Here is a 23615-nt window from a genome sequence, read left to right as displayed (position 1 = left end):
TGATTTAACCTTTACCATATCACCTCATCAATCCCCATGATGCTGAACTGAGTTAAGTGGGCTTGAAAATGGATGGATGGAAGGAGAAACTCATCTGTTCACATTACCTGTAATTTTTAAGCATGGTGTGTTCCCCACACAGAAGTTAAGGTATTGCAACATAGGGATGCCAATATATTCTGTCTTTGTCAATTATTCAGGTCACTTAGTCAAGTCATTCCTGTGTAGCTTTGGCTTTATGCCTGGGGTTGTGGTCTTGCTGGTAAACAAATCTCTTTCCAAAGCATTAGGCTTTCCTCCAGAATTTCCCTGTATTTTGCTGAATTCGTTTTACCCTCACAAGCCTTCCTAGGCCTGCTGCAGAGAAGCATCCCCACAGCATTATGCTACCATTACCTTGCTTCATGGTGGGGATTGAGAATTTTTGACAGTTTCCAGTATTCAGACATGGCATTTAGTCTTAGAGTCAAAAAGCTCAATTTAGGTCTCATCAGACCACAGATCCTTCTTCCAGCTGGCTTCACAGTTTCCATTGTGCTTTCAGGAAAACTGTTAAGAAGTAGTACACTTTTTTGGCCTCTCTCCTATATAGATGTGAGTGGTGAAGACTCCTGGGCAGCAGTTATTGCTTGTACCTCCTCTCTTTAATCACTGTAGCTTGTAACTCCTTTTGAGTTGTCAAGTTCTCTTAGTGCCTTCCTTCACTAGATTTCTTCTTGCATGATCACTCAGTTTTTGTGGATGGCCTCTAGGCAGATTTAAGGCTGTGCCATACTCTTTCCATTTCTTAATGATTGATTTAACTGGATTCTAAGCAATATTAAGTGTTTTAGATATTTTCTTTCCACTGAGTTGCTTGCAGTGTGCTTTTAGACCTCATTGTGTAGGTTAGGTCACAATACCAATTCAACACAAGCTGGACCTTCCAGATAAGTTACGTTTGTACAGTACTTCAATCAATTGAAACTCCTTGACTACTGACATATGATCTCCATTGAACTAATTATGTGACTTCTAAAACCAAATGGCTGCATGAGTGATAATTTAGGTGTGTCATATTAGTGTGGAGACAGGCCAGATCTCTGTAGGTTGGTATACCATTTATTGGTCTGGTCACTTTGAAGATTGTCATACCCAGGAAGTAGCTATTGCTGGGTGGATTGGCTCCTTCCAATGGTGTCTGATGTCACTTACACAACAACAGTAGTATGAGACTCGGATTAAGGCACTCTCTGGGTACTTTGCCTATTGTATTAGTGTATGCTCTGATCGCTGTGAGTGATCTCTTGGTGAGGAAGACATTCTATTTGCAGCTTCACTCAGTGTTTGATGGGTGCCTGCAAGGTGACTAGGTGACTGCAAGGGCTGGCTATGAGAATTGTGTCGGTCCCCATGGGTCTGGCAATTGTGGTGAAAGTGACTCCATGTTCTTTGACTTTGCAAAAAGTCAGGGGCTGCAGATCACTGGTCTTGGTTCTGGCGCGCTGAGCCACATTGTTGCATTTGGTACTCCAGTACCTGTGGCGAAGGAGATCGATCACATCCTCGTGGGCAGACGTTGCAGGGTCTACAGAGTGGTGGCTCTGAGGCTAGGGATCTGCACTGGCAATCGAAAGGTTGCCGGTTCAAATCCTGTAAATGCCAATAGGGAATCTGCTCTGTTGGGCCCTTGAGCAAGGCCCTTAACCTGCAATTGCTGAGCACTTTGAGTAGTGAGAAAAGCGCTATATAAATGCAAAGAATAATAATAATAATAATAATAATAATAATAATAATAATAATAGGCGGCACGGTGGCGCAGTGGGTAGTGCTGCTGCCTCGCAGTTGGGAGATCTGGGGACCTGGGTTCGCTTCCCGGGTCCTCCCTGCGTGGAGTTTGCATGTTCTCCCCGTGTCTGCGTGGGTTTCCTCCGGGCAATCCGGTTTCCTCCCACAGTCCAAAGACATGCAGGTTAGGTGGATTGGCGATTCTAAATTGGCCCTAGTGTGTGCTTGGTGTGTGGGTGTGTTTGTGTGTGTCCTGCGGTGGGTTGGCACCCTGCCTGGGATTGGTTCCTGCCTTGTGCCCTGTGTTGGCTGGGATTGGCTCCAGCAGACCCCCGTGACCCTGTGTTCGGATTCAGCGGGTTGGAAAATGGATGGATGGATAATAATAATAATAATAATAATAATAATAATACAGAAGTGCCCAGTTTATGAATTCTGATCACAGACTTCTTGTTGCTACTCTGAAGATCCAGATTAGGTCCAGTAGGCTACCACCTACTAGGAGAATGAGACTGGACCAGGCCAGACTCCAAGGTCAGGCTGTTTCTGATGAGACTGCTTAGGTGTGACTGATATTTCTAGTGTGATGTGGGAGACCTTCCGTGACAAAACCCTGAGGGTTGTGTTGGTATTGCCGATGTTCCCAGAAGGAGGTGTTTCATCTCATAGGGCACCCTGGATATCATCAAGAGGAGTCACAGTGCATGGCTTGATGGCAACTCCGGTTTGTACTGGCAACTTAGAAGGATGGCTGTGAGGGCTCCGAGGTCAGATAAGGAGGCGTTTTTTACTGGAATCTGGGAACAAGTGACACATCATCTATGGTCTAGTGACACATGTCATGCTTACAAGGCAACCAAACCATTACGCACATCTCATCTGATCCTTGGAGAGTCACAGTCAGGGCAGGTGATGGAATGGTTCTTACGGATGACACTGTAATTGTGAGCCACTGGCTAATTTGAGCAGCTGTTTAAAGCTGATCCTCCAGCTAGGATATTGGACATCACTGGGTCCACAGTTCTTGAGGCTGATCCTCCAATTAGCTGTGAACCACACAATTTCACTGAGATTGCACAGGTGGTCAACCAACCGAGGGTAGGGAAGGCTGCAGGCATCTGTAGTATCCAGGGTGAACTTCTCCAGGCTGATGGTAAGGCTGTCTTCCTGGCATTGCAAGCAATCTTTGCCTCCATTTGGGAAATAGCCATCCTCCCAACTGACTGGAAAATGGGACTTGTATCCCTATCTGTAAAGGGAATAGTGATCTCCTGGATTGTGGCAACTGCAGGGAGATAACACTACTCTCGGTACTGGGTAAGGTACTCGCTAGGGTCATTCTCATTAGGATCCATGATCACTCACTACCAGTGACCATAGCAGTCTGGTTTTATGCTTAAGAAGTCTACTAATGACTGCATCCTAGCTCTGAGTGTTCTTATCAAGTGCAAACGCAAATATTGGCACAGTTTCTTTGCAGCCTTTGACGATTTTTGTAAAGCATTTGACTTGGTTGATCTAGCTACTCTGTGGGACATCCTGAGACTTCACAGGATCCCTTCGAGGTTTCTGGATATCATGGCCGGCCTGTATACTGGTACTGTCAGTGCTGTGCAGAGTGGAGACAGAATCTCTTTGTTTTTCCCAGTTGATTCTGGGCTTCATCAGGGGTTAGTTTTTGCTCCTACTCTCTCAGATTCAATGATCTTGACTTTGCCGACGATGCTCTGATTTTTGTGGAGTCAATGGAGGCTCTGATCGGTGCTCTTGAGAGACTGAGCAAGGAGTCTGAGTATGAGGGCTTGCGAGTGTGCTGGATAAAAACCAAGATCCAGGCCTTTAATGAACTCTTGGGCACAGCCTTTAGCAGTGTGTCTGTCTGCAGATAGAGTGTCGACCTTTTCGAGAGGTTTACTTACCTCGGCAGTGACATTTGTGTCTCTGGTGACTTTTCCTGTGAAGTCAGTAGACGGATTGGGAAAGCATGGGGGGGTCATAAGGTCACTGGAAAGGGGTGTGTGGTTCTCCCGATATCTATGCAAAAGGACGAAGGTCCAAGTCTTTAGAGTCCTGGTGCTTCTTGTTTTGCTATATGATTGCGAGACATGAATGCTATCCGGTGACCTGAGACAAAGACTGGACTCCTTCATTTCTGTGTCTCTTCGAAGAATCCTTGGGTGCCACTGATTTGACTTTATGTTGAATAAGCAGTTGCTCATTTAGTCCCAAATGAGGCACATTATCTGCATTGTGAGGGAGTATCAGTTTACAGCACTATGGCTATGTGGTGTGATTCCCTGAGGGTGATCCAGCTCACAGGGTCCTCATTGTTGAAGACCAGAGTAGCTGGACCAGCCCAAGGGGACACCCACATAACACCTGGCTGCAGCAGATAGATGGTCATTTCTGGAGGGTGGGACTGGACTACGTGTCTACCTGGGAGGTTGCCAAGCAGGATCCTGAGCTGTTTCGTTGGGTGGTGGATGCTGACCTGACCTGATATTAGTGTGGGTGAATATTTAGGCAATCAATTATTTTGTGTCTCATATTTGTAATTAATTTAGACCACTTTACAAAGATGTGTTTTGACTTTGACATCAAAGAGTCCTTTTCTTTTGATCAGTGTCAAAACGCCAAATTGGATACACTGTGATTCACTGTTGTATAACAATAAAATATTTAATTAGCACTCCTGAGGAAAAATAAATGCAGATAGAGGCACATGAGTTTGTAAGCAGGTGTAATGGCAGAAGCCAGCTATGCTTGGTACCTATTCCTAAAAAATGTTATGGAGTTATCACCTTTGTGCTTTATTTAAACTTGTGTTAAAAAGAACCCCAGTATTATTTTAGGTTTTTTACAATTGCAATGCAGCACAACACAAGATCCAACAGAAATAAACAACCTGAAGGAGTTCTGCTTGTATAGATTTTACATTGAGTGGTGATTCATGGAGATACCAGGACCAAAGGTGGCAGCACTTTGGCCAGTACAGTGGACAGCCCAGCAAGAGGTTTGAGAGAAAGCCAAACCCAACTGGCATACTTTGTGTGGATAGGCAGTGAGAACTGGGCACAGTATGCTCTCCCAATGCAAAGGGTACCCTCTAAGCACATCTTCACAGGGCACCAGATAAAGAAAAAGTCAATGGAGTATGTTAGGAATTTCAAAAATACTCCTCAGAAAAGCTAGAATGCAGAGCATCTGACCTGAGCCAGAGGTCCTTAATACTCAGTTTGGAGTAAAAGTGAGGCCAAAGAAGGTTGATAAAAGGAAAGAACTCACTGTGAAGAGGGAAATGGTGGTCTTTTAATTGTGATAAAGGATTTTACCCTGTTAACCATTTAAAAGAGTAAGAGAGAGCCTAGACATCAAGGGGCTACATATGTCTCAGGGGTACAAGACCACTATGGTCCTCCAGGTGGAGTTCTAATTTGGTGTTCATGTAGCATATTTAGGTTAACCTGTAACACGGAAAATGACTCCAGTACTTGGTTCAGGAGTGACCACTGCATGGATTATGGAGTAAAGGAAGATCTAAACTCGGTTAAGCTCTAGGAAGACAGTTGTAATGAAGATTCATTTGGGAGAAAGGGGCCAGGACAGAGATAGAAACAAAAAGATAAGACATATAATGGGTTGGTAGTATTGGACAGGTAGGCAGGCAGGTTAGCCATTCCAAATGACAAATAGAGGTTGAAATCCTGACATAGTTAGGCCTATAGGGACAGTTGAGATTGGTTTTTTTTTTCTTTCTTATGCTTGTTTTTGTCTGCTCACAATGTAATCCCAATTTTAAGTTATTTATTTGTTAACAAATAAAGATATTTGGTTGATTGACATTTATTGTGGTTGTAGAGAGATGCCAAGAAGATGTTCTTAAAATTAACAGCTGATATTCTACCATTTTTTCTAATAATTTACAAAGAAAGAAAAACACAGGCCATCGGTAAATTTGAGATGACAATCCATAAAGCCCCACAGTTATATCCCAAATTGTTTGAATCCCAACTCTATGCTGACACATACAGCCTAATAATCAGTGAAGTGGAGATGTGTGTGTGCCAAACTCTTCTGTTTATGTCTGATTTCTTAATAGAGCAGGTGTGTGTGTGTGTGTGGGGGGGGGGGGGCATCTGGTTGTTTCGAGCACAGTAAAATACTAAAATCACATTGGAGAGCTGGGGAGTTGGCCCCCCTTTGGAGTTTCAAGTGGCGAGATATACTAATATTAGACTTTTATATTTAATATTAACATGAATCTCCTTACTTAGATATTTCATGCTTCACAGTTATCTAAAAATGTGGATTCTTCTTTTATATAAATGTTTTAAACCTATCATATCAGAAGGAAAGCATTGTTAGTAATGCCCCAGCTTCAGAGTTTTACAGACTTTGGTTTGAATTCCAACCTGGTCAGCTTCTGTGTGGGAACATTCTTGTGTTGTCTTCATTCAAGTGTTCTGCTGTCCTCCCACATCCCAAGGACATGTGTGCCAGTCAAACTGGCAGGATGTATCTGTGTGTAAGTGCACCTGGTGAGTTTAAGCAAGGAGTTGAATTGAGTTTTACTTTGTCTTGTTTCCTTGTTTTCTTCAGCTGTCCCCTTCTTCAACTATGTCTTTCTGTGGGGAGTAAACCAGTCATCCCAATAGTTGTGTTTAGGGTGTTCTGTAGTGGAGATTTTGGGTCAGATGAACTAAAGAACTGGTCCAGTTTGACTGGGTGCAATCCATTTTTTGTGCCACTTGCTGCGGGGGTCTAGTTTCATCAGTTCCTCACAACCATGAACAGGAAAAAGTAAAGTTAGAAATTAAGATATTTAAGAATAATTAAGAACAGGCTAGATCCTAGCAAGGGCACTGAGGGAATCACAAGACACACAATCTAGAGAAGCAGACAACTTCTGAACTGACAGGGAGTCCATTGCTTACTCTCCAATTAGTCTGAGTCAAAGGGATGCACTTGTTATGAAGTACCTTGGAGGAATCAAGCAGCTTTTTCATTGTATCTTGTTATTCATACATCTAGGGCATTGTCTACTAATATAAAATCCTGCTCACAAAAGTTCTTTTTGTTTAGTGATAAATTGCATAATTCACCAACTGTTCTGAAATTCTCTTTTAAGCAGTAATTTCTCAAAGTGAAAAACACAAAAGAACTAGTCAAAAAGACTGGGTTCAATTATTAATCTTTTCACTTAAGTACTATGGGCTGAGCTTTAGCTGATTTCTTTTAATTTATTAATGCACATTTATTCACTTTGATGAGGTAAAATGATCATGTAGAAGAAATAAATAACATTCTCAAACCCACTTAATCTAATCTAAGGGCGGCAGTTGAAGCTGGCGTCTGTCATGGCAGTTTCAGGCTCAAACAGAAATCTGGATAGGTTACCAATCCATCCTAGAAGAATAGCATACCACAACACAAGAAGAAGACTCAATATGACATAATATAACATGATATAATATGAAACTATCAAGCCCTGTTTATTCAATTTAGGGCTGTGGAAGACTAGGGTCTGTCCTCACAGTTCTGACCACAGGGCAGGTAACAGCCTGGACAGGTGATAGACAATCCCATTTTTATTACATTACCCGCCATCATTTATCTGAGCTTGCTTTTTCCAATAAAGTGTTATATGTAGGATATTCTGGCGATTCATTCTATTATTCATTCATTTCCTCACACCATTCATTTCTATACATGGTCATGAAGGCCAGAGCGTTTTCCAACAGCATGTAGCACAGACTCTAGACAAAGGGCTAGTCCACTTTGGGGCTTCTAATGAAGATATGCAAAATTCTCAAAGGTGTCAATATAAGCATGGAATCACATGCCAGAAGACACCAGTGGGAAATAAGGAGAGTGCAATAAAGACTGAATCTAGGAAACACTAAATCATCCAAGTAGGAAAAGGGCAAAAATGTTACACAGTTAAAGTCAAGACCTGATGGCTTTTTATGTGAGTTTGGATGAGGTGTTACAGCAACTTAGGGATTAGTTAGTCAAATGAATTTAATGACTGAAATGGTCTACTCTTGTTTGTGAAGCTGTTTATGTTTTAACATTATGTTGTATCTATGAATCAACTGAGTCAACAGCAAAAAAACCTGAATGCCACAAATTTGTTTGACAAATTTTCTAAATTTCAACTACTTCAAGGTAAAGAAACACACAGTATGTCTGACAGTCAAACATGGATGCAAGAGTATTTGTGCTGGATATGTTTAGTTGCAGTGTATACAAAATGTAATTTTTGCTGTTGTAGCAATGTTAAGCATTGTAGCAATGTTAAGCAACCATTCAGTCAATTATAATTTTATAGCAAACGTTTCAGAAGTCACCATCACATGAAGCTTTACAAAATAATTGCTTTTTCTGCATTCAGTGCATCACTATTTTGTTCTTAATTTTTAATAGCCTTCTATTAGAAATGTTTTGCTCATTAATTGTCCTTTATGAGGGTTTGGACTATGAGGTTTCCAAACATTTAGTTGTTTTTTGCATAAAAATATAATGTTGAAAAATTATTGTGTAAATCTGATGCCATTTGGTTTACTTATGGACGCTTTCATTTTGTAAGCCCGTTGTCAAGATATGGCTGGGGCTGTGGTCTCAGAGGTTGTGATGTCATCAGTTACTGACATGTTAAAAGGTCAACCCTAGTAGCCATTTCCTATCTGAGTTGGCGAACAATTTCCTAAATGGCTAGTGCAATTCATTTGTTTTTCTTAGGCATACAAGTTTTTGGCAATGTTTTTGACCACAGTTTTCAAGTTTCATTTTTTGCCCTTTTGAAGGTGCAATTTGATGTTTGGTTTTGATCTCTGTGTGTAGCTTTGACTACATCTCTGTTTTATCATGGTTACCTGTGACATGCACCTAACATGAAAGGTGCCAGGTAACCTATTAGTTACTTTTGTTATGGGGGATAGGAGGTTGTTATCTGTAAACTCTTACATGTCTCACTGTCCTTATTGTACCCCACTTATTCAACCTTAGGGACCTCTGTCAATTGCCTGCTCACTGACTAGAATGGTCTTTTATTTTCACTCCTTTACTTCGACTCTGTGTACCACCAACAGAGGACTTCACAAAGCATCCTTTGTGCTCTTAAAGGACCACTACAAGATAAAGAAATAGCCAATCCAGCAGTCATCAATGCTAGTAATCAATAATTGGACAGATATTGAGCTTGAGCCTTTACTTAAAAATTGCCTGATAACCAATAGCAGAAAATACAAGCAATACAAAGAATTATACAGCCTGGGTGAGTTCATGCAATCTTCCTTCAGCCTCAGATGACATTCTCCAGATGGTCCTATGGGTCACAACCTAGACATGTGTAATAATTATGTAGTAAAATTGTGTGAATGTTAAATGATATGCCACCCACAATTTAGTGTACTTTTTTATTATTGTGGCAGTATGTGAAATGCATCATGGAGCTTTTTCATTTCTGTGGCACAAAAATATATTAAGTATAACACCACCTCCTATATCACAACCTATTAAACAATCCGACAAAGACTTACAGCAAAGGCATGTAAAAGAAAGGGGATAAATAGGAGGAAATGAAGCAGACATGTTTTTGAGGTGAAGAGAGAGCAGTGCTAGATTCAAATGTTGAAATAAAAATAACAGATACGCACAAGAATGTGATGATTTTAAGGGATTTTCCTCCCACAGTTTAAAGGCGTACAGATTAGGTGCATTGGCAATTCTAAACTAACCCCTGTGTATGTGAATTTGTTTATTCTCTGATGGATTGGCACTCTGTCCAGACATTGTTCCTGCCTTGTGCCCAGTGGTTGCTGGGATGGGCTCCAGCTGGCCTGTGACTCTGCTCCAGGGAACACGGTTTTGAAAATGAATAGATGAAGAACTGCTTTAACAACACATTTGTTTCCTACTTTTATCTTTTAGTAATATTATTGTGAGAAATGTGCTTGAATGGAAACTTTTTAAATTATTATATGACCACTGCTATTTGTTTCTTGATGACTCCAATGTCATTGTGATATTAATCCTTTTCTTGGGTCCCTGTATGGTACCCATTTTATCATTTGGGTCCTCATTTTAAAATGTTTAAGAAACTTAGCTTTAGATGATAGTTTATGCAGTATATCCGTAATCAAAAAGTGAAAAGAAAACATTCTTGCTGTAGAGAAAGCTACTTGCAAAGTGTCCAGCAGCTAAGCAAATAGCAGACTCCATTTACATGTTTGTGGCTCCTCTCAAAGTGTCAGAAAGGCAGCAAATGAATCAAACACTCCATTCTAGCAACAAAGTACCAACTGAACTAAACAAAAAAATGAACTGGGTCTCTTACTGAAAAAAACTTTGTATCAAAGGCACCCATTCGCCCCCCCACTCCACTTCACACCTGACTTACTATCCACTAGCAAAGTGCCTAACACTTTCACAGTTTCTGAAAACATAGGGAAGCTATCACACAAGTTCAAGGTCAGTTCCCATAGGAATCAAAAAGCTTCACCAAGCTGCAAATAGTCTGGCTATACAAAACATTCTTAGGTCCCACTTTACCTTTCAGCTTGCCCAGAATACACTTCACTCCTGTCCAGCTTGACAAGTCAAGCCTCATTTACCTGGAGTCTGTCAACTATAAAGGTTAAACCACCACTTTCTCTTGTCCTTGTCTTTCAAAAAATACTGGCTCTCCATTTCTGTCAGCGTAATTAGTGTGCATCATTCATTAATTCGTCCATCACCAAACCCATATAAATCTGTTCAGCATCATAGCGTTAGCACCTATGCCAACAGCATTGTGTGTAATGCATTAACCAACCTTGGAATAAGTCCATTGAAGGGCACACTCATGCCCACACTCATACTCATTCTCAGAGCCTGATTTCACATTTTCAGTCAACATATAAAGATGTGTTGATGTGACTGAAAACTAGAATTCTTTGCTAAATATTTCAAAATGACTCAAACTCTAACAACATTTACAAATATATAAAATAGTACATTACTCTTGTTCATTCAGTTGCTGTACCTAATGGGTTTGCTTGTCTTTGTCAAAAGGTTGTGCTCTTTTTGCTTTGTTGGATATGTGATGGACAGCAAGTTTTGGAATACACAATTCCAGAAAAGTTTGCTTGGACAAATCATGTCTACATCAAGGTAGGTAAAAAATGTGTATAACTTTTTAAATACCTTTTTTTAATATATAAGGGTTGATATCCATTGGTAGATCTTTACTTGCATGGTGAATATTTGGTTATATTTATTGAATTCTAAGTGGATTTGACATTGTGGGTTCGCTTCCCAGTTCCTCCCTGTGTGGAGAGCGCTTTGAGTACTGAGAAAAGCGCTATATAAATATAATGAATTATTATTATTATAAAACCTTAAATACAAAAATCCTCTTTAGCTTTTATATTGTTTTGTGCACCAGTGCTTGGTAAGTGACCTGAGCCATTCTAGTGGGATTATATTATATCACAGCTGGCCTTAAAAAGCTTAGGAATTCCCCAGGAGATGAAAGGTCATGCTGTGGATAAAGACGTCTGTCTCATTTGTTGAGCTTGTTAACACCACAACCTTCACACTGACAATGTGAATAAGATGAGATGAGATGAGAGAAAGGCCCATAGTAGAAATAATTTCATTTTATGAGCCTATTATGGTCATGCTATTGTGACCTAGAGACGGTCATCCTGTAAAATTAATTGCAGTCATGGGTGACCCCCTCCACATTCTGGGGTTGTGTGATTTAAAAAGAAACACTGATACAGGAACATTCATAAAAGTGGTTTACCACTGCTGTCATTTTCCTTGCTTGTTTATTGAACTCTGGGAGAACACAAACAAGTAGTACAATGAACTATAGGTACACATTTCTGAAAAGAGACATTGAACAGAAATGAGTAATAAATGAAGGGACAAAATCGAGTTTAACAGATATAAAACATTACCTTCACTACATTTTTTAATGATTTGTACCATATTGGCTCCATAAAAAAATATTGCTCTTCATCAAATGACAAAAAATAGTTTTATGAACTTATATTTAAAAGTTGTGTTTAAAAGCAACTTCACATTGAGACAGTGCAATTACCCCCCTTATGATGGCTACTATATATTATAGTGTACTTTTTATATTATTGAATTTAGAAAGAAGTCAATATGGATACATCAGAAACAAAAGTCTTGTATGTGAACAGGGTAACCAAGGGCAAATAAGAAGAATGACCTGCACAATTTTAAAAGCATAAATGATTTTATTGTATTATGCTGAATATTCCTTTGGAAGTGAACAAAATAAAGTAGCAGGGTAGGAGATAACTTTGCTTTAGTCATATTTTCTTTACTTTTTCAGGAATTAGTATAATGCTGGAAAAAGGATTGGTCCAACTCTTTTTTTGGACTGAAATTTCAGCTAAAATAACAATAAGCAAATGAAGCGTCTAGAAACAAAAATGTACAACAATAAGCAATTCAAAACCAAAAATCAACTTAAAACAAAAAATATTTTATATCCTTGGTTAACTTGTTTAAGTTTAATTGCTTTATTGATTGTAATCTATGACTGTAAATGTAAAAAAAGTGAACTTTATTGTCATCTCAACCATATACAACTATACAGATAGATGAAATTGCGACATTGTGGACACGGGAGCTCTGTAAGCCGCAGCCTGCATGGGCGCCTCCATCTTTTCACTTGTGACAATTAACGTGTGTGTCCTCTCCTATCACAGTTGCTGAACAGACAGGCCCTAGCCTAATGTTGCTCAATTGTATACCTCTTTTGTAAGTCGCTTTGGATAAATGCCAATAAAGCAAATAAATGTAAATGTAAAAACATTAACAACAGTTGCCTTGCAGTCCTCCAGTATTTCTTGTGACCACCTCTTCAAGTCACTACTCCTTGACACCTCTGACACACAGTGAGTTGTGGGGTGCTATCTAATTCCTGCATAAGGACTTGACAGAGCAGAGGGTCACACCCCTGGATTTTTCCATCCAGGGCATCTCAATTGTGCTCTATAGGATGAAGGTTGAAAGAGCAGGCATTCATTCCTCAAGATAGTTGTGATGTGTGTATGGGTTGGAATTGGCCTGCTGTACAGTCAGACATCTGGGAAGTGTGAGAAGAGTGCTTCTGACTGATGACCTTGCTGTAAGGCCTGGAGTTATGTAGTCATAGTGTCTGCTGACAGTTTCAGCAATAGAATCAGTGGCAGGTCTAAAATGATCTCTCAGATGAACCAGTTTGATGTACTGGTTCTGCTTTGGTGTTCTCACTGAAAGACAATCAGATCTTGGATGGTCTCTCCTTCTGGTCTGCTGACATTGTCTATATTGGCACATGATATGTCTTCATGCTTGCAACGTGCCACCAGCCTTCTCAATTGTCTTGGGTGACAATCACGGGTGAAGCTACAGGGAATACAGAAGGCAACCCCCCCCCCCCAACCTGAAACAAAGCCCCTCCATAATGCAGTCTTAAATGGAAACCCCGCAGAACCCTGTTGTTTCCTGGCCCATCCACTTTGCAGTTCTGGCTTTGTCACTGGTGAAATTCACAACTTTATGAAATGTACAGAAATCTGGCCAAGTGTGGCATTTGCATTGCTGTGATCTCAGCTTTGTTTTAAGGCTTTCTTAAAGGCGACCCGATCTAGAAATGTTTCTTCTATGCAGTCCCTCATTGCAAAAGCTGGGTTGCTGGTCATGGGGTTAAAACTACAGTTTTTGTTTTTCCAGAAGATATTACTTTTTTCAGCATTTAATCAACTGAAGTCCCATGCATCTATTGTCACAAGAATGGACAGGAGACATAAAAAAAGGTTTGGGGCAGCTTCCCATATATTATGGTCTGGCTGCAGTAGGGTTAAATTTTGATGAGTTGCATCTGGTTCAAAGTCCAAAACAGAAGACATGTAGCAAAGAAGGAGGTCTGGACCAGAAGTGATGTCATCACGGGAGCCGGCATGGTCTGCAGAGGATTGAGAGAAAAAGTCAGTGCACCTCGCCATCCTCTGGTCAGGCATGGAATTGTCACTATTCGGACCCTTTAGTTGCCTCCCATGCGCACGTGTGTGGCAAAGCTCCCCCCCATCGGGTCAGGTGGACCTGACTGAGAGGTCATGAACCCGAGAAGCGCATCGGCATTGGCATGGAGAGAGCCCTTACGATGAATGAGCGAAAACTTATATGGCTTTAGGTCAAGAAACCACCTGGTTTCCCGCGGATTTGAATTCTTGCGTAGGGCCATTCACTGCAGGGGTGCATGATCCGTAACAAGAGTAAACTCCTGGCCTAAGAGGTAGTACCTCAGCTGCATAATCGCCCACTTGATTGCAAGGGCTTCTCTTTCCACCATCAAATACCTGGTCTCTCAATCTAGCAGTTTCCGGCTTAGGAACATGACGTGGTGTCTAACATCATCGACGCTCTGGCTCAGCACGGCTCCCAGGCCTATGTCCAAAGCATCCATCTGGAGAATGAAAGGCAGTGAAACATTAGGTGCTTTCAATGCAGGTGCTGATGTAAGGGCCTGGATTAAGTCACTAAATGCAGAGTCTTATTAGTCCATACCACATTGTTTGGGGCCCTCTTCTTCATTAAATCAGTCAAGGGAGGCACTCTCTCCGAAAACCGAGGTACAAACCGGTGGTAGTACCCAGCTAAGCCAAGAAAGACTTGGACTTGCCGCTTGGTTCTCGGACAGGGCCATTTCAATATGGTTTCTACCTTAGAACACTGTAGCTTCACGATAACCCGACCTGCCAGGTAGCCTAAATATTTAGCTTCTGTCAACCCAAAAAAACATATTTTTGCATTGATTCAAAGCCCGGCCTCGCCCAGTGTCTGCAATACCACTTGAACCTGCTGTACGTGTTCCTTCCATGTACTGGAATAGATGACTACGTCATCCAGGTATGCAGCACTGTACGAATTATAAGGAGGGAGCAATTTATCCACCAGATGTTGGAGTGTTGCAAGTGCCCCTTGTAACCTGAATGGAAGGACACGATACTGCCAGTGGCCACTAGGGGTGCTAAACGCAGTCTTGACCTTAGCGGAGTCTGTTAAAGTTATCTGCCAGTACCCCTTCGTTATGTCAAGTGTGGTCAAGTATTTTGCCTGCCCTAGCCGCTCAAGGAGGTCATCCACTCGTGGCATCACATAGGCAAATTGGGAGACTTGATTAAGTTGACGGAAGTCATTGCAAAACCTCCATCTTCTGTCAGGCTTACTAACCAAGACTATTCGACTGGACCAGGGCCTATAACTTTCCTCTATCACTCCTAGTTCCAGCATACGCTTGATTTCAAGCTCCACTTCCATTCTTTGTGCTTCGGGGAGTTGATAAGGGCATTTGCGGACTATAACCCCGGGTTCAGTCACAATGTCGTGTGCAATCAGAGAGGTCCTTCCAGGATTTACACTCACTACCTCCGGGACAGACAACTTCTTTGAGACCTGGTTTCTGTCTAGGGTTTAATTCAGGCATTCTTATGATCAAAGAATGAGCAGGGCTGAACGGAGGAGGGATCGGAATCCCTTTCCTACTACAGATTCAGCAGATTCATGTCATATATCTGCTCACTTGGTCGACGATTGGGTTGTTTCACCAAATAATCGACGAGTCCTTTCCTCTCTTTAACTTCGTATGGACGTTGCCAATGGGCTAGTAATTTAGAATGGGAGGTAGGAACTAGAACCATGACACAATCTCCTGGTTGGAATTCTCTGAGAGATGTACCATGATCATAAAATTGTGCCTTTGCTCCTTGCGCCTCCTCCATGTGACTTTTAGGTATGGGCCGAATTTTTCCAAATCTCTCTCGTAATTGTGCAATATATTCTAATATATTTGTGGAGGGAAGAGCCTCTCCTTCCCAGCCCTCTTTCAAAATATCCAATATGCCCCGGGGCTGTTGTCCACATAATAATTCAAAAGGCAAGAACCCCATAGAGGCTTGTGGGACTTCCCCGCTGACCACCTTGCGAAGGATCTCTTGATTAAACCTCTCTACTAGGCCATCGGTTTGAGAATGATACACCATGGTCTTTAAGTGCTTTATTTTAAGTAACTTGACCGTTTCCCTGAACGTCTCCGAGGTAAAAGGCATCCCTTGGTCCGCAAGGACTTTTTTAGGGATGCCGCCTCGCACAAAGAGCCCTACCAATTCCCATGGAACAGCTTCAGGATTTTGGGTAGCATAATCCACGAGAACTAATATGTATTTATGTCCTCGGGCTGAGGGCTCAAGGGGTCCTACTATATCAACCCCATTTCTTTCGAATGGGACATCAGAAAAGGTGGATTCGGGAGGACAGCTACAGCTAACGTTTTTAGTGATCCTCCATGACTGATGATACAGACGGCAGACCTATACCTAAGGGTTTCTCCATGGATACAGGTTAGACTGGTCTTAGCCTTTACCCATTGTCATGGCAGTACGTATTGGCGATCAACAGTGGAAATGTTGCTGCTGGAATCAAAGAGGGCCTCTGTTTTAAAACCATTTACCACTACTACTCTCGTATCAGGACTCTTCAGGGGATTCGTAAGTACACAAAAACCTCCCGTCTCTCTCCACCTGCATTCCACCTCATTCCTGAGTAAGCAGTGTGCCCACGAATCTGGGGACTTCAGAATAGGATCCAGCTTGTAAGGGAGGGGCAGAGATTTTGGGACGTAATCCCTCTGGCGTCTGCTAAAGAGTCGTTTTGTCCTCCCCGATTGTGAGGCTTTCCTAGTTTTTTCAATGAGCTCGCTCATATTTTTAAATGTCCCCCAGACCGGCTGGGTGAAGTTTTTTGGGAGGCTGGTGAGTAATATGAAGCAGGCCACCTGCTCCACAATTTGCAGGGCAGTATTCTGAAACGGCCATAGCCTGTGACTGGGTCAACCGCTCTGGGTCAAAATGCCAGCGCCAAACCTTAGCCACCTGCTGGTTTGGAGATGTCCCATATTTAATAAAGGCCTTGGCCTTATGGGGGGTGGAACAGCTCTCTCCTCAGAGAAAACATATTAAGCCCCTTTCACTTCCCCAGTAGGGATTAGCCCAATCCTGTGTGACCCTCCCATGCACTCTCCGTGTTTCTTAGTTTGTTCGGTTATGTGTTTTGGGAGCGGAGCCTGTACCTGGTTTTTTCCGAACCCCGGGATGAAACACCCACTCGGAAACTCAGCCATGGTACATTCCCGCCTGGTTATATTTCAGGTCCTGTCCCATTCTCGTTTGGGATCCTTTCATCCTGCTGACTATGCCACTGTCACAAGAATGGACAGGAGAAATGAAAAAGGTTTGGGGCAGCCACCTGTGTATTATGTCCTGGCTGCAAAAGGGTTAAATTTTGATTAGTTGTGTCTGGTTCAAAGTCCAAACCAGAACTGAAGACATGTGGCAAAGATGGCGGCTTTAAAGGTCTGGACTAGAAGTGATGACCTTGAGACAGTAAGTGATGTCTTCATTGGTGCCAGAACCGGAAATGACATCATCACAAGCGTTGGAACCGGAAGTGACGTCACCATGGCCACTGGATGTGACGTTATCACGGGCCCCAACCCCCACCCTCCAAACTGCTAACTCCCCACCCCCCCGAGAGAAACTGGAAGTGACGTATGCATGGGTGCCAGAAGCCTGTGGGATTTCCCGTCAATGGTCTGCAGAGGATTGAGAGAAAAAGTCTATGCACCTCGCCATCCCCTGGTCAGGCATAGAATTCTCACTGTTCAGACCCTTTAGCAGCTTCCCATGTGCACATGTGTGACTATCTATCTATCTATCTATCTATCTATCTATCTATCTATCTATCTATCTATCTATCTATCTATCTATCTATCTATCTATCTATCTATCTATTGCTGTAGAAACAGGAAACTCCCTGTTAACCACTGTTTTGGCTATATTGGCTATCAGATTGTTTATTGTTTTATTGTATTTTTGTACTGCATATTGGTATTTATATTAGTGTCTTGACAAGGCATAAATGTTGGTTAGGTCTATATCACCGATAAAAATGTTAATGTTTGTTTTGTATGCATAATTATAGTTTTTACAGTGTATTATTGCTCTGAAATGCTCTAAAAGGGCTTTGTGTTTGAGAGGAGGAAGTTGAAACAAAAATTGTTGTTTCAAACTTACAGAATTGTATTTGCACAGTTAGCTACAATATGATTGTAATTGAGGGAGGGTATAATCTTACTCATTATTAGCACTGGTATCTCAATGCTGTAAACATTTAAATCCCAAGTTTCTTTGCTGTCTTTGTTGAGTCCACACATCATGTTTGTGTTGTTTTTTTTTTCTCTCAAGGTAATTCATTTTTTTTAATCAAAGACTTTTGAGTTATGCTAATCGGTGGCCCTAAACAGGCTACTTGTTGTTCTGTCTGCAGGGGACAGAAGGGCTTTTTAATGATGAGGATCAGGAGAAAAGACTTGGTAAGAAAACATGCCGAGTTCAAAAGTAGGATAACATACCAAAGACCTTTCAACATCCAGATCTCAGATAATTAAGGGATGCATGTGCCAACCTTTAAATGGTGAAATCCAGTGACGTAATCTGTTAATGCCTTCCGGATAAAATCACCATGGAAACTGCAATGCTGAATGACAGAAAATGGTGGCACCTAATATGACATTGTTTACAAAAATGATAAGGGTTCTTTGGAGGCTTTAAACACAAAAGTAACATCAGAAACAGAATCCCTGAGATTGAAAAAAAAACTATAAAAGACATTGTGTTTTCCACATCTTGTGGAAACAAACTAAGAATTAATATCATTCTTCACAATACTTGTGAGTGAGGCCATTCAGGCAACATGGGTTTGGCACCCTGTCCAGGGTTGGTTTCCATCTAGTGATGCTGGGGCAGGATTTAAAGATGAATAACAATAAATGTTCAATATTTCAAGACAAGATCCTTGTGCAAGGTCACTGCAAATTGTTAAGTCTGCGTATGTCTTGTATAGCAGTGGAACTGACAACATGTTAGATACGCTGCACTATTTTCAGCTCCCAAATTTCTGCTTTGACTTATATAAACTGTAATCTGAAGTGGCATTTCGGCTGTCAAATTTTCCCACAAGGTTAGTCACTTAAGTGCTCTGCTGTCGACAGCTAACGTGACTGTATTAAGCACATGCTGTGAATTTCCCAGTTTGTGTTTCATTGTGGACGAAGCAATGCCAAGGCAACATATCCAGCTGGCTTGACAAGTGACTATTACTGAAGCATTAGAGAGCTATCACAAAGAGCATGCTTGTTAATCCGCTGCGATCTGCCTTCTGGCACATACCGCGTGAAAGCTAGCTTCACAATACAGGAAAGATTTTTGCCAGTGCAGTACACAGTAGTTGTGAGTTGCCCCAGACATTTGCAAGGAACACCATAATCATAAGCCAAAGTGTTTGGGTTGCCAACTGTCTAATAATTCATTGACAGCCTGCCAAGATGATGCATTGCAGAATTAACTGTGTCCACAAAAATATTAGCCATCATACTATAGTATCATCATACTATAGGCATACTGTATTATGTTTGCTATCTCCAAAATAAAAAATGTATAATTTTGCACATTCTGTGCATGTTTCTTTGTGTCTTTCTACATGCTAATGACATGCAGGACACCCATAATCTGTCTTTGTGTGCTCGATGGAGAAATGCTTTGGTGTTCTGGGCAGCTGATGAGATGTTCTCTCTAGGCAGGTATAGTGACCTGTAAAGAAGTTTCAGGCAGTTTGGATGAACTGCTCACCTTTTAAAGTCAGTTTACCAGACAATGACAGAATGAGCTAAACATTTAAAGAGTGTTACATGGTGCCTGTCCAATGTTAATTTCTGACTCAAGTCCAGTGCTGTCATGATGGTCTCTGGCTTCCCAACCTGAAATAATTTCCTTCTGAAAGTGATAAATGGATAACATTGCATGTATTCTACTTTATCTTTGTGCAATTTACTTCGAATCAGCAGAATGTGACACAATTGTGAATTTCCCCTTGGGATTAATAAAGTATCTATCTATCTATCTACAATTTAAGACATAATCATTAATTTATTTGACACTTCCTCCATACATAGCTCAGATGAGTTTGATTTTACTATTACTGTTATTCTTAAATAAATATTTAAGAAATTTTTAATGTTTGATTTTTATTTGAAGATGTACTCAGAATCAAGTCTGATTGCCCATCACCTTTTCTATTCTGCAAATAAAAGCAGTTTTCAGCACAGACAATGCAGTAAGTCAGGATGAACAAGTTAAGAAGAACTCTATTTGTCATTAGTGAAGCAAAGCTTTGGACATGGAATGCCCAGTCGGGACAATGAAAACAGCCAGGACATTATAGTACAGGAGAGCGGTAGTGCTGCCATGCAAATACAATAATCCAGACACAACGAGGAGATGGCATGCCTTCAGTGTGTGCAGGATTCCTCAAAAGGACAGCATCTGCACACTGATGTAGCACACTTGAGTTTTCCACTAAGCATTAAGGAACATGCTGTGACCCCAAGTAAACTGGTGACATAGCTCCTGCCACTGAGACCTACCTCTCTGTGGCATACTGTGAAAAGGGCCACTCAATGGGGCTTATTAAAGACATCCATCCACCAATCCATAATGGAAACCACTTACCGTAATACAGCCAACACTCATGTGGGGAGATTCCTATTCTAGCAATATCACTTGAAGGTAGGAACAGTCCCAGCATTGGCTACCAGTTGTTCCTAGTTAAGGTCAAGTCCCTTTTTATTCCAGGAAGAGTCAGATAAACTTGTTTGTGAAGTTTTTCACATAAAAGCTTGACCGTTGTAATGTTTTCTTCTCCCAGCTTCTCATAAAAAACAACAAAGTGCTTCTCTGTGGGTCTTTTCCAAACTAAAAAACTGACATCACTCCTTTTTGTGTCATTAAAAATTGTTTCACTTGTCATGGAACCTGCTTTTATAATGACATTAACTGTTTTAAAGTGTCATTTCTTGGATCTGTAAATATATGACTCAAACAGGAGGAACAAACTTTTGTTTTAGCATACGCTTCTCACTGTTACTTTTCATCGGTCTTGTTTCCGAACACACTTTATAAAAGAGCTTAGTTATTGCTTTTAGTTACAACAAATATCAGTACCTGTATGTATTACTGGAAAGATTATTTTTTAATAAAATTATTGGTTTCCTTTTTCATTTGATATTTTGATGTCTGTTAATATTGTTGCTATAATTATTTTTACTATTAATGTTTCTGCATCACTATTCCAAGTTCATGGATTGCAGTTCAGGCCCAAGTACTGCTTGTTGTTTCCATACTCGTTACCTTCCACATTTCAAAGATACACAGGTTAGATTATTTATCAGCTCTAGCCTAGCACTGTGTAGCAGTAGGGGGCGCTAGAGCTCCCTTGAACCCTCAGGTACAACGCCAGCCACGAGGTAAAAGTATAATTATTATTTATTAAATAATAATAGTGTGCACCAAGCACTCTACACTCCACACTACACATACAATAATTCACTAATCAATAATCAAACACAAATACCAATCCTCCTCTCCCAGTCACTTCGCCACCCTTCCTCCCAGCTCAGCTCAGTGACTGGGCTTTCACAGAGTCCTTTTATACTCCGTGACCCAGAGGTGTTCCTGCCCAACAGTCCACAAGTCCTTATTACTTCCGGGTCAGGGTAAAAGTCCTTTTCTTCAACCTGGAAGTACGTCATTTCTCCTGTTCATGTGACCAGGATGTACTTCCAGGTTATAGGGCACGTAAGAGTCCACCAGCCTCCCTACAGCGACTCCCGGTGGTCCCCAAGTTATCCAGCAGGGTTGTGTATAGAAACTACAAAGTCCATGAGGCCCTGCTGGAATTCGGGGTACATCCATGCTGTCAGGAGAGCTCCTCCTGGCGGCCTGGGGGTGAGGGCCGGAAACTTTCGCCGGCCATCCATCACAACTGTTACATCTGAGTATGTCCTGTCATCATCCCATCTAGGCTTGGCTTTATTGGCTTGGCTTGGTTTATGGCCTCTTTATTGAATAAGTGGGTTTGGAAAAGAAATGAACAGGTGAATTCTAAGAAAGTTGTGATTTAAAAGTGTTTTTTGCTATTATTGTCACCTTAACACTATAGATTCAAATTCAATGCTTGAGCCATATCTGCAATTAGTGAGCACAATTTGCAGTTAGATTTCACCCAGTCTCTAACCTCCTGGGTCAGAGGGAGTAATGCAGTCTGTCTCTTTCATCTGGTGCTGAGTGGAAAAGCCTGACACCTTTCTCTTTGACTCTTACCACCCAGAATAGAATGCCTGGCAGCTGCTGGATTATGTTCATTTCAATTCTTTTGTTGACTTAACATTGGTCTTGTAATTTTCAAAAGCACTGTGTGATAGTGAGCACAATAAAAAAAGTTGTATTAAAATACATGAATTCTTTTAATCACAAATTCAGCTATCCATGGATATCTTCAGGCTGATTTGTAAGTGTTCTGGTAGCTCACAGTATCAATTAACAGTCATGCTTTGTGGTACCTTTAACAGTGAGCACCATCCAAACTACTTTATGTATACTGAACAGCATTTACACTTTGTGAAACTTTCAGGCCAGCTAAGTGACTTGCTGAAGGTCATGCAATGACCAAGTGCAGCTTTACCGTTTAAGACCCTGACAATAGCAACTGTGGGATTTTAATTCTTGATATTAAACTAATTCTATATTGATGGCATTTGTTCCTTCAGATTCCTTGCCAGTCCACGTGCAACTTCACTCTGGAAGGAAATGAGAATGACATATTTGGCATAGATTCAGGATTCCTTTTAATCACTATGCCACTGGACAGAGAAGAAACACCTTCTTATACACTGCAGGTATGTAAAATGTTACCAAGAGATTCCTTTATTATTGAGAGCTCAAAGCTCTCTTACAAAATAATAATAATAATAATAAATACTAAAATTAAAAAAGTTATGCTGCTGTTCTATTTTTATATGATGTAATTTATATAGAACTATAGCCACAGTACCTGTCAAAGACAGGTAATAGAATAATTAAAAAACATTTGTTATCTCTTGCCCAATGTGTACTTTCACTGCCTTTCTCTGTATTTGCGTGTGTGAATCTCTCATACCCAACGTTTCCTCTCTTGAGCACATTTCTGTAAAGCTAACTTGTTAGACTCTGTTTTGAGGTGGCTTCTCACCCTGGTTTTATACTTGCTGTGTTTAAAGGTGACTCTCTCAGCATTCCTTGAATGCCTTTACTTCTTCTCATTGCATTACCAAAGCCAAACAGACCGATCAGATTGCTCAGAGGGACTGGACGCACAGACTATAATGTTTTAATGTATAGTTGTTGTCAGTTACTCTCTTAGATTATATCCTAAAAGTGCAATTAAACTCAATTTAAAATTTATAATATGTTAATTACATACAATATTCATTTCTTTGCTATCATGCAGAGCTTAAGCACATCCAGATTTCTCTTTTGATAGCTCTAAAATTAAAATGGAGTTTTCTGGGGCTGTCTGGAAAAGCAAGCTATGATTACTGAATGAATCCACCTAGCCACATAATGTATCAAAGTTGACGATGTTTAATGAAAAACACATCTGGCTTGAACTTTAAGTGGCACAAAAATGGAGTGACTGTATCAATTACAATGTAGCAGCTAAAGAGTTAGAGTCGAAAAAAGCAAAATAGCACAAGGTGTCAAACGGGGAAGTTAAAAAGGGGACTTCTGATTCCTCACTGAGCCTTACATGACAAGAAGTGAGTGCCTTCCTTACTAACTAGCTCCTAATCTTTACTGGCAATTTGCATCATTTGATCTGCATCTCGCAACTGAGAGGATGTTGTGGATATT

At 41.0% G+C, this 23615-nt stretch overlaps 1 protein-coding gene across 1 annotated transcript in view; it reads left to right on the top strand.

Moving 5' to 3' along the window:
* cdh16 (cadherin 16, KSP-cadherin) overlaps nt 1-23615 on the top strand; it is a 175563-nt gene that overhangs the window by 8973 nt on the left and 142975 nt on the right. The window contains exons 3-4 of the mRNA XM_051932212.1: nt 10822-10920; nt 22493-22621. Coding sequence (XP_051788172.1) covers nt 10822-10920; nt 22493-22621 — 228 coding nt within the window. The remainder of the gene's footprint in view (nt 1-10821; nt 10921-22492; nt 22622-23615) is intronic.

Source organism: Erpetoichthys calabaricus, chromosome 9 (assembly GCF_900747795.2).
Source record: "Erpetoichthys calabaricus chromosome 9, fErpCal1.3, whole genome shotgun sequence".
NCBI lineage: Eukaryota > Metazoa > Chordata > Cladistia > Polypteriformes > Polypteridae > Erpetoichthys > Erpetoichthys calabaricus.
This window is presented reverse-complemented; position numbering and strand designations above follow the sequence as displayed.